A 12,681-nucleotide genomic window follows, 5' to 3' on the forward strand; every position below is an offset into this window, starting at 1 on the left:
TTGTTTTTGCTGCTGCTGCTGCTGCTGGTGGTGGTGGTGGTAAAGACCATGTGAGATCACTGATCCAGCATGGTCGTTGTTGTGTAGACTTTTTGTTGTCCTATTGCTTAAGAACGATGCCTGGGTTGTGGAATCTTTGATGCTGTCTACATATCACACCCCAGTACACTTACTTTAAGACATACAAGCATCAAGAAACATGAGTTCCAAGCAACAGGTGCTTGTAGGTAGCTCTATGCAAATGGCAAACCAGTAGTGCAGCTACAGTCATCCTCAGAGTGCAATTCTGAGCCACCACAATGAGCATACTTCAGTGACTGCGTCCTTGGTCAGAAAAGACTGCCATATTTGTGGACCACATGCCTGTCCCAGTTGTAATATGGCGAGCTTTCGTTGGTGGCATCAGCACAGCTGCATATTGCAGATGCAATTGTCTACAGCTGCAGCTGCTGCTTGGTACAGTTTGGTGGTGTGCAATCATGGACACTGAGGGCGCTCTACAGCATTATCCCACAGAGTCCAGAGCCATAGACAAATTTAAGAACACTCAATTATATTACACTTGCTCTTCACTATTTTTGTTAGGGAACATAATACCTCTGAGTGAGTTTAGTAGCTTTCAGAACTAATTTGTCATTAAAGGTAGGATAATATAAATATTTTTATTTGTTTCATATTCCATGTTAGTGTATTGTTTATAATGCTTATTCTAATGTCTATAATGTTGTACATTTTACTTTGCAGTGGATGTTTTAATTCATTTGTTTTCTTTTATTAGAAGTTTTTAAATGTCATCAGAAAGGCAGTTATGACAATGTCATCAAGTGCCCTAAAATCTCATAGCAACATTTCAGAAAATACTGACACATACTGAAGTGGGTGTGCAAGTGAATGAAGTTTTGGAATGAGTTATTCGCTTGTTCCATGGATCATTATTGCAGTGTAATGCTATGATGTGGAAAGTGTGAGTTAGTTTGCAGTAATCACACACTTTCTCAATGAAAAAATTGCTGACATGATTGTCTTTCAGATCTTCCCCATCATTGGGGAACCAATTAAAGATTTTTGTGCCTGAATACTTAATTCCTCTCTGTCACCCTAAAGCTGAGTGATGTATTCTATAAACTTCTTCTAGGCTAAAATTTATGGATGTTATTGGTGTGTTTTTAATTTCAATTAACTATTGCTGACAAATTTCGTAAGGGAGTAAATGAACTGTGAGATTGTTGTCAATATGCTTAATTGTTTCAAGAACTATCTACAAGGTGTTCTACAATGGGCACCACAAGTAATTTAAAAATTATCAAACATATAAACTTTAGAAGGTGTATAACATGTGGCTTCCACTTCAGGTTCTTATCAATATAAACACCTGAGAATTTAGAATATTCTGTTTTATTTATTGATTTACTGTCTTGCATTATTTCTAATAGTGTAGTCAGGTCTTGTGCAGTACAGAATGCATATACTGTGTTATCTAAATTAACTGACAGTTTATTTGTAGAGAACTAATCCTTAATTTTAAAAAAAGAAAAAATGAAGAAAGAAAAAGAATATGTATATAAGTGTTGAAGTTTTCCATTAGACATGACCAGTAAACCCCCAATTGTTAAAGAATCAGACTTGATGTATAAAACAGCTTTACAAATGAGTTAACATTTTTGATGTTAAGCATGTAAGCAAGAGAGAGTTTAGAAAAGGTTTGAAATGATGTTCAAAGTTAACTGGAAGTGACAAAGTGCTTTCATTACTGAACACTGTATGAGTATATTCAAACTGTGTGTTGTATGGTGATATAATTTTGCAGGTACATTCAGTGCTATATGTGGATGCTATCTGCAAAATGTGTTGCAAATATAGTTATTAATAAAGAAAGAAGAAAATTAAAATATCATGTGTGATGCAACGGTTTTACTGTAGGATCATTTGGAAATATGGAAACCAATAATCTCTTTTCCTTTCATCATTTTGTGTAAAAGTTTCATAAAGGTTTGAAATTATGTGAAAAGTTTATTGCAACTCATTCTCAAATACTGCATGAATTTAGTAAGGGTATTTGAACATTGAGAGTTACATTACCTCAAGACATATACACAGTTTATAATTGTAATACTTATCTTACAGTGGTGAATCTTCTGCATAAAATTGAACCTCTTAATGAGTAAATTATGTCATCGTTTTAAATTTTAAAATTTGGTCCCTATGTATATATGTATATGATATACTATAAATCAAATTTTTGTTTCCCTTGGAAGCCATTAGATAGGCAGCCTGCAAGTGGGTCCAGATTCTGTGTCCCAGGATATTTGCTTAGTATTATAGACAATAATACTTACAGTGCCAGTAAAGAGAACTATTTCTGCCTCTGGGATATATGATGGTAGATCATTTGTGTAACAATAAGAATATCAATCCATGTGATATATCTGTAATGATTACTCCCCACATTATACTGTCTCATTGTTTTCATTCTGCATTCACTTAATTGTGTAGGATGAAAACTAAAAGATATCTGATTCCAGAATATTTTGATTTCTCTAGGAGAATTTGGTTTCTGCCGGAGAATTCCAGTTGGCAACATTTTGTCTTTAAACTTTGTAGAACACAGAGTTCGGAAAACAATTATGTTAGTGAGACTGTAGTGCTGTTGAACAGCAAACAGCAATAAATAGGGTGTAAATATTAATAATCAAAGAAACAAAATTATCTGTGATTTTGAACCATGAATTGTATTGAATTAGGACAGCAACATCATGATATTTATTACAGTTTTGTTTATGAAACTTTTCAAATTCACCACCATCTTTCTTAATGTCTCCTATTTAGTTTTTCACTATCAGTAATGATACGATTTCATTTAAATGTTGTAACGCAACTCTGTCTGTGTTGTAAGTAACTTCCATTACAGTTATTAAATATTACTGACTTTCCCATCATTCATCAGGGTGTATGTTTTGTAATTAAATAAACAAATTAATAATATTTTTAGAGGCTTATTGCATTGTTAAGCACATACATGAACAAATGTAAATTAGAAGGATTTTTGCCATTTTAGGGAAACCTGCTATAGCACATCGTGATCTCAAAACTAAAAATATCCTAGTAAAATCCAATGGAACTTGTGCTATTGGAGACTTAGGTCTCGCTGTTAGACATGATGTGGCCACAGATACTGTGGATATACCCCTTAACAACCGTGTTGGCACGAAACGCTACATGGCACCTGAGGTGAGTCATTCTGCTATATGGTCCTTTATTTATTAATATTTTTCACTTCACTTCAACATCTATAGAGCAAGCTGATGGAAAACAAGTGAAAGTGATTGTTCACATTGTGTGTGTGTGTGTGTGTGTGTGTGTGTGTGTGTGTGTGTGTGTGTGTGTGAGAATACACCCTAATCTTATAGAGACGTCCTTATAATCCTTATGTTGTAATGGTGGATTATATTCACAACTTTCACGTGGAAACTTTTGAAATGACAAGTTCACATCGTGAATCAGAAAACATCTGTATATGCATATCTGTGGCTTTAAACTTCATCCATTGTAAATAAAATTAGGCTTCAGATCCTCTCCAATTATGTATAGCTGTTAGGAAAACTGTTTACTTCTAATTTATTTATTTTTTTTGCAGTCTTAGGCAGTTTTTGCTGATTTTAGTTGTATGGGCATTAGGCCTTTTTGTGCCGATTATTTCTTCTGTTAATGCTGGAGATATCCTCAGAGATTGTAAAAACTTTTTTAGTTGCCTTTCAAAATCAGTCAAACTCAACAATCTAAACCACTTGTAAGTAACTGCACAACAGCTGGAGAGTGATGTCATCTGACCAGTTACACTGTTGTATGTTAAGGAGCTTGTACAACAGAAAAGTTGGTGCTGTTCACTGTTTTTAGCACTAAGGTCCACAATTTATCTGAGATCTAATGACATTGCTACCAGACCATTGCACTGTTACATAGAAATAGTTCAGCTTGCTGAGCTTGTTTGATTTCGAAAAGCACTAATGAAGTCTTTAGGGTCTTTGAGGATCTCTCCAGCGTTACAAGGTGCAACATTACCACAGAAACATGCCTTAGACCACAGCCTATTGCCCATACAAGTAAAATTATCAGTACTGTAAAGACTTGCCAGGGAAGCTTACATTTTATAATTAGAAATAACTGGTTTAATCCTCACTCTTAAAAAAGTGTTGTGAATTTGACAGTGATAAATATTTTAATGAGCTGTTGTTTATCCACTGGCCATAAAGAGATCTTATACATTACAAAAAAGAAATAGATGGATAATATAAATGTTGCCCCACTGAATTGTTGATGACACTGAAGAATTGTCTACTTAAATCTTGCTAAAGGTACATTGTTGTAGACATGGAACAGATGTGAACTGTCCCCTCAGCAATTCTTGTACAGAGTACTACAAAATCTAACTATTGCTGATAATGTGGGATTCATATGGAGGATTTAAACTATTTCCTGTGAATAGTGTCAGAATAGGGTGGGGGTGGGGTGGGGTGGGGGGTGGGGCATAAAACATAATATATAATGGAAAGTGATTAATAATTGCTGCTTGAATAATGAAAAAAAATTGGAAAGAATAATTGAAAGAAATAGGAAGGTACACATATCCTTAGAGAACTTTAACTGGCACTAATATCGACAGACCTTCAATACTCAATACATTTAAGATCAACATTCATCATTTAAATTTACATACTTCTCGTTATTGCCACTGTGCATAGAGTTGGTTATGACGATGCTGTTACTGGATACCCCCACCTCTGCTCACGCAAATTCCACTTGTCTGCTTCAATCTTCATGGTACAGGATTCTCCGCGCGGGCAAAATGATGAACAGATGGGGTTATTTATACAGATATAAACTTCATCTCCATAATAACTTTTATAACAATACTAAAATGGCAGAACTCGTCATACGTCCTCCCGCTACCACTTATGGAGACAAACAGGTGAAGATACAGAAATTAATCAATTGAAGTGTGTATCTCTACTTGTTTTGTTTGTGTCCCAACATTATTTCTGGTTCAAAATAACGTTTTCGTATGTTCATGGAAAAGATGAAAGTTGAATTGTTCTGCTTTTCTTTTTCTTTTATTTCATCTGATGAACAAATTGAGTAACCTGTTAATGATAAATAGTTTGTATTAAATTCAGTATTATTTTACCTACACATCTTGAGGGCTGAATTACAATTAACTGAACTAGTGGCAATGTAGCTTTTGGCCATATATTTGTGATGTTATCAAAAAACTTCCTTCACAGCTGTTTTGTGTGAAACGATATAGTTGTATATGATTGTGTGGATTTCGGAACTAAGATGAGAATTCATTTAAAGTCAAAAGTTCACATTTTATTAACAATTATAGGTCAATCCACGAACGATGGCAGTTTGCGCGTGTCGAGGCATGGACGGAGATTGCATTGTTGATGATTGCAAGTGACAACTGTGGTACGTGCCTGCGCACACTTTCTGCTTGAGGAAAGCGTACATCCTGCAAATTATGTCTCTCATTTACGTATGCAGAGTTTATCACTTACCACCATAATCAGTGATGACAACTCGAACAACTGGAATCAAAATTCACTAAACAACTCGCTATGATCATATTTAATGCACACATTAGCTACAGGATTCACTGCAGAATGCTCAGAGCAATATTGAGTACTCATTGGCCGTCAGGGAATACCTGATGTAGGTGTGCAGAACAAGCCTAAACTCGACCGCCATCGTTCGTGACTTTTATTTATTTATTTATTTAGTATTTATTTGTCCCGTAGATCAAATCAGTACAGGGAGGGGCAAAATATTTAGTTTCTTAAATAATGGTTTACAAGTGTCTCTTTGTTTTTTGAACATAATTGTTCTGACTATCTTCTTTTGCAGTTTGAATATCTTAATTGATTCAGAATTTTGGCCCCAGAAGATGATTCCGTAGTTAAGTACAGAGTGAAAGAGTGCATGGTACATTGTGGTTAGGGTACTTGTGTTAGTGACGTTCGTTATTGATCTAATCATGAAGCACACTTTACTAAGTTTTGTGCTGGTAACGTCAATGTGCCTTTTCCATGTGAGCGTATCAGTAATAGTGACCCCCAAAAATTTTATTTCATTTTCAAGTTTAACATTATTTTTTTCCCATGATATAGTTGGTAGTAATGGATTTCTGTTTTGGGCTGTGTGGAAGGTTATTCCAATTGTCTTTTTTCCATTAAGCAGCAGCCTGTTACTTTGAAGCCATCGACTTATTTGATCTGTGGTCCTATCTATATTAGATTGGAGAATTTGTTCAGGCGCAGATATGAGTACAGAACAAACAAAAGGGTTTTTGTGTCTGGTAGGCTGTGAGGAAGGTCATTTATGTACAGTAAGAACAGCAAGGGGCCCAGGACGGAGCCTTGGGAAACTCCTTGCTTTATGGTATGTATGGAGGAATGTACAGTGCTAGCTGTACCTGAGAGCTTAGTTTCATTTAATTCGACATACTGCTGTCGGTCTTCCAGATAGCTTTTAAACCAGTCATAGGCATTTCCTCTTATTCCATAGGAATGCATCTTTTGCAAAAGTATACTATGATTAACCATGTCGAAGGCCTTTGTTAGATCTAGGAAGATACCTATGACTGGGAGTTTTTTGTCCACAAGCTCCAGTGCATGATCTAGAAATTCTTGTATTGCATCAGTTGTAGCTTTCTTACTTTGGAAGCCGAACTGAGCGGGTGACAGGATATTTTCTTTGTCTAGAAAGGACATGATTCTGGTGGCCATTATACAGGGTGATTCAAAAAGAATACCACAACTTTAGGAATTTAAAACTCTGCAACGACAAAAGGCAGAGCTAAGCACTATCTGTCGGCGAATTAAGGGAGCTATAAAGTTTCATTTAGTTGTACATTTGTTCGCTTGAGGCGCTGTTGACTAGGCGTCAGCGTCAGTTGATGCTAAGCTGGCGACCGCTCAACAGAAAGCTTTTTGTGTTATTGAGTACGGCAGAAGTGAATCGACGACAGTTGTTCAGCGTGCATTTCGAACGAAGTATGGTGTTAAACCTCCTGATAGGTGGTGTATTAAACGTTGGTATAAACAGTTTACAGAGGATGGGTGTTTGTGCAAAGGGAAAAGTTCTGGACGGCCGAGAACGAGTGATGAAAATGTAGCATGCATCCAGCAAGCATTTGTTCGCAGCCCAGGAAAATCGACTCGCAGAGCTAGCAGAGAGCTGCAAATTCCACATTGATGATTTGAAACGAGAAATAACAGCAGCTATCCAAACTGTTACGCCTGATATGCTACAGAGAGTGTGGAACGAGTTGGAGTATCGGGTTGATATTGCTCGAGTGTCTGGAGGGGGCCATATTGAACATCTCTGAACTTGTTTTTGAGTGAAGAAAAACCTTTTTAAATACTCTTTGTAATGATGTATAACAGAAAGTTATATTATGTTTCTTTCATTAAATACACATTTTTAAAGTTGTGGTATTCTTTTTGAATCACCCCGTATATTCAAATACTTTACTAAAAGTTGAAAGCAGTGCAATGGGTCAATAATTACTGGGATCCTCTTTGCTTCCTTTTTTGTGGACAGGTATAATTTTTGCAATTTTGAGCATACCAGGAAATGCACCATTCAGGAATGAGAAGTTTATTATGTGGGCTAGGGGTTTACTGATAAAGTTACTGCAATTATGAAGGAGGAAGCATGGACTTTGATCTTGTCCAGCAGATGATTTTTTTTAATGTTGCTATGAAGTGTCTTTTCTATTTCAATTTCAGATGTAGGCCTTAAAAATAGAGTCTCAGAGCATAAGTTTGGTTCTAGTTGTAAGGGACAGCTATTTTTAAGATGGTTAGCCAGGTTTTCTACTGTTTCTGTAAAGTAGTTATTGAATTTCTCTGCTGTTTCTTTCCCACTGGAGACTAATTTTCCATTTATTTTTAAGGTAATATCACTTTGTAGTTGTTTTCCTCTATTAGTATTCATATTAATAAGTTGCCACATGCTTTTGCTCTTATTTGATGACAATTTGAGGTAGTTATCAATCTGTAGCTTTTTGGCTGCGTTTACTACATTCCTTAATATCTTTTTATATAGAGTAAAGTATGACTTAAATGCTTCACTACTGCTTAGTTTGGATTTGCTAATGTAAAAAAGTTCTCTTTTTCTTTGTGATGATCTAATGATTCCTGGGTGATCCAGCTGGAGAGTTTTCTATCTTTGTTGATACATTTTGTTTGTAAGGGAAAGTGGCAATTAAAATAATAACAGAAAATATCCAAGAATGCTTCATATTTGCTGTCTACTGTTTGAGCCTCATATATATTTTGCCAGTTTTCATTTTGTATATCAAAGAGGAAAGTATGCAAGTGGTTTTTATTGAAGTTTCTCCTCTGTACAGTGATTTTATTGTGTTCGTGACTGTTATTTTGCAACCAGACCTGCATAATTAATGCATTGTGGTCTGAAAATCCTAGTTTGATGGAGGATACAGTACAATTTATATTTCTTGCTACTTGATCCAGACAAGTGGTACTGTGATTTGTTATCCTGGTTGGAGTGTTGACCATTAGGTCTAGGTTGTAGCTGTTCATAAAATTTTTAATGCTTAGATGGCTAGAGTTTTCTGAGAGAAAATCTATATTATACTCACCACATATTAGAACACTATATGATTTTCTTTTACTTAGATTTTATATTACTGGTGCTAGATTTTTGTAGAAATTTCCTATGTTACCAGAGGGTGACCTGTAAAGTGCTATTATATAAACATTTAGATCTGTAAGCCCTACACCTGACAGTTCTATGTCTTTTTCAATACTATACGAGTTACAAATATCAAGAGGTGTAGCAGTAATGTTGTCTTTTACAAATATGCAACTACCTCCACCTTTGTAAGATGTTCTTGAGAAGTGACCTACGAGTTTAAAATTTGGTATCACAACACTTTCTATTTCAAAAGACCTCATGAAATGTACATTAATACATAATATCTGTGTATCTGACAGTTCACTTGCACTTTATAACAAAATTTCTAATTCATTAAGTTTGGTTTTGAGCCCTTGTACATTATGGATGTATACTTTTAAATCAAGAATTTTTTTGTCTAATTTTTTTATACATTGGTGAGGAGGTTCAGACTTTACCTTATTTACTACAATTTGCTGATGGAATCCTTTGCAAGTTTTATCGTGTATCTTTAACTTGTTTGATGATGCTATCTTTAACTTGTTTGGTGATACTAAGTTTTTTCTTTTCTCAGAGGGGGATAGAAAAAATCCTCCTTCTTGGGTATATTCCGCCTTGATCTTAAATTAACACTTACAGGTGTAGCTGCTGCAGTCCTTTGTGGATCTTCTGATGTCTCCTCTTTCCTGCTTTCTTCGTTCTTGTCGAATTTGCTTTTCTCATTTTTGCCTGTAAGTCTTTCAGGAAGCTGATAGACAGATCTATTTTGTAATAGTCTTTCTTTAATTATTTCACTGATGTGATCGCACATAACACTTTTTCCGTCGTAATTAAGATGCATTCCGTGTTTGGTGTGCAGGTTTTGATGTAGTTTACTTACGTCCAGTACATCGCCCTTTGTGTATTCTGCACACAATTTCTTAATTTTGATGTTAGTTTTCCTAATTTCTTTATTAACACACGATCTGTAAATTAGGTCGTGTCTATGAGGCACAGTGGCTACTATTGTGTTCCTTGATTTATTCACTTCTAGAAAGTTCTGTAGCGTTTTGATGCAGGTATCGGCTTCATTTTTAGCTGTCATTCGAACCCGCTATACATACTATAAAGTCATTATCCTGTATTGTGTTCATCTGAAGATCAGTGTCTACGACATGGTGTGTTCCCGCTCCAGGTTTCACTGTGCTAGTCACTGCCAAATATAGCAGTGAAGTAACAATACAGGGAGATGGAATTTTATATCTTGTGACAAAAGATGAAATAAGTAGCAAAATAGAAACCTATGAGATAAAAACTAGTCTGAATGTGGCACATTGAGTTGGAATCACAAGTTTAGCTACAAATTAATTTCGAAGTGTTACATTCAGCTGCACTATTTTAGAACAATATCAAAAGTGTCCTGTATTGTTGACTTAAGGAGGATGATAAAATGTCTTGAACTGCCATTGTTAGGCAAAACCAGAAAAGTAAATACAGACAAAACTGGTTACAACAACATCAAAGGGGCTGATGGTTTGTGGTTGTTATACCCGATAGTCACACAGACCAGATTTTTGCTTTGTTCTCTGATAAAAATTTGGTGTCTGTTAACTTTAGGCTGCCATAGCTTTAAAACTTCAAACAGTAGTATTCACAATACAACATTTGTAGAGAGGGACTGAAGAGGAAGTTTTCTTATGTGTATGCAGTATGCACAGCAATAAGATGCCATAAAAATGTAAAAACCTTTAATAAGTGAAGAAATTAGTAGCAACAGTGTAAATTGTTCATTAATGTCGAACACAGTCTTGGATAATGAATGAAATAATATGTTGAGCATGTTTAAACTTAATGTTGTTGCTGTGTGGTATAATACTCATGAATGACACAACTTAGTTACAGTTACTGTATTACAAAAGTTAATTAGCAGTACCAAAACGAAGAGACAGTAGTCTACACGTAAAGTACAAAAATGCCTGCAGTTTCTACTACTGAAAATATGCGACACACACAACCACAAAAAAATTAGTAATGCCCACATCTGTGCTTTGAAAAAATTGTTGTTGTTGTGGTCTTCAGTCCTGAGACTGGTTTGAGGCAGCTCTCCATGCTACTCTATACTGTGCAAGCTTCTTCATCTCCCAGTACTTACTGCATCCTACATCCTTCTGATCTGCTTAGTGTATTCATCTCTTGGTCTCCTTCTACGATTTTTACCCTCCACGCTGCCCTTCAATGCTAAATTTGTGATCCCTTGATGCCTCAGAAAATTACTAACAACCGGTCCCTTCTTCTTGTCAAGTTGTGGCACAAACTCCTCTTTTCCCCAATTCTATTCAATACCTCCTCATTAGTTATGTGATCTACCCATCTAATCTTCTGCATTCTTCTGTAGCACCACATTTTGAAAGCTTCTATTCTCTTCTTCTCCAAACTATTTATCGTCCATATTTCACTTCCATACATGGCTACACTGCACACAAATGCTTTCAGAAACGACTTATTGACACTTAAATCTCTACTCGATGTTAACAAATTTCTCTTCTTCTGAATTGCTTTCCTTGCCATTGCCAGTCTACATTTTATATCCTCTCTACTTCGACCATCATCAGTTATTTTGCTCCCTAAATAGCAAAACTCCTTTACTACCTTAAGTGTCTCATTTCCTATTCTAATTCCCTCAGTATCACCCAACTTAATTCGACTACATTCCATTATCCTCATTTTGCTTTTGTTGATGTTCATCTTATATCCTCCTTTCAAGACACTGTCCATTCCATTCAACAGCTCTTCCAGGTCCTTTGCTGTTTCTGACAGAATTACAATGTCGTCGGTGAACCTCAAAGTTTTTATTTCTTCTCCATGGATTTTATAAAGTTTTCACTGCAATGAGAACTTCATTAAGTGATGGCACAACAAACTGTTCTTCTTGTCCATTTTCATGTTCATCAAACACATGTTGGCTCTGGATGTCAGCTACAGTGTCTAGCTACAGTGTCTTCTTCACTCAGCGAGGCCTACATGATAAGACTGTTGTCTATCTGGGTGAAGTCCTCTATTTTACAAGTTGACAGATACGGATTCCATCAGAGGAATTTCAACCTCATCTTCATCATCAGCACCGTCAGCTGTTGCTGAAAACATGTCATCCTCACTATGGGATGATGCAGAAAGGTCTCAGAAACTTGTTTGTTTAAAACAACTGGCAGTTGTCTTTTGAGTGACATTTTCCCATGCTTCTGATATCATTGAAATTGCATCAAGAGTGTTGAAAACTGTTTCTTTACCTCCTTTGATTTTTGTAACATGTTCATCGCTTGAAGTTTCTTGTACCACATTTTCAGAGATTTTATAACTCCCTGATCCATAAGTTGTTGAACTGAAGTGATGTCTGGAGGTAAAAATACAAGCTTTGTGCTCTGCATATTGTTGAGTACTGGATGAGCAAGGCAGTGATTGACTAGGAGAATAATTTTTCATTTCTTTGACTTCACCGGAGAATCCCAGTTATGCAACTACACTCCTGGAAATTGAAATAAGAACACCGTGAATTCATTGTCCCAGGAAGGGGAAACTTTATTGACACATTCCTGGGGTCAGATACATCACATGATCACACTGACAGAACCACAGGCACATAGACACAGGCAACAGAGCATGCACAATGTCGGCACTAGTACAGTGTATATCCACCTTTCGCAGCAATGCAGGCTGCTATTCTCCCATGGAGACGATCGTAGAGATGCTGGATGTAGTCCTGTGGAACGGCTTGCCATGCCATTTCCACCTGGCGCCTCAGTTGGACCAGCGTTCGTGCTGGACGTGCAGACCGCGTGAGACGACGCTTCATCCAGTCCCAAACATGCTCAATGGGGGACAGATCCGGAGATCTTGCTGGCCAGGGTAGTTGACTTACACCTTCTAGAGCATGTTGGGTGGCACGGGATACATGCGGACGTGCATTGTCCTGTTGGAACAGCAAGTTCCCTTGCTGGTCTAGGAATG

General features: G+C 36.4%; 1 protein-coding gene across 3 annotated transcripts in view; it reads left to right on the forward strand.

Moving 5' to 3' along the window:
- Positions 1-12,681, forward strand: part of LOC126259155 (TGF-beta receptor type-1) — a 197,749-nt gene that overhangs the window by 157,548 nt on the left and 27,520 nt on the right. For all 3 annotated transcript variants that reach the window (XM_049955700.1, XM_049955698.1, XM_049955697.1), the window contains one exon: positions 3,056-3,228. In XM_049955700.1, coding sequence (XP_049811657.1) covers positions 3,056-3,228 — 173 coding nt within the window. The remainder of the gene's footprint in view (positions 1-3,055; positions 3,229-12,681) is intronic.

Source organism: Schistocerca nitens, chromosome 5, assembly GCF_023898315.1.
Source record: "Schistocerca nitens isolate TAMUIC-IGC-003100 chromosome 5, iqSchNite1.1, whole genome shotgun sequence".
Classification (NCBI taxonomy): domain Eukaryota; kingdom Metazoa; phylum Arthropoda; class Insecta; order Orthoptera; family Acrididae; genus Schistocerca; species Schistocerca nitens.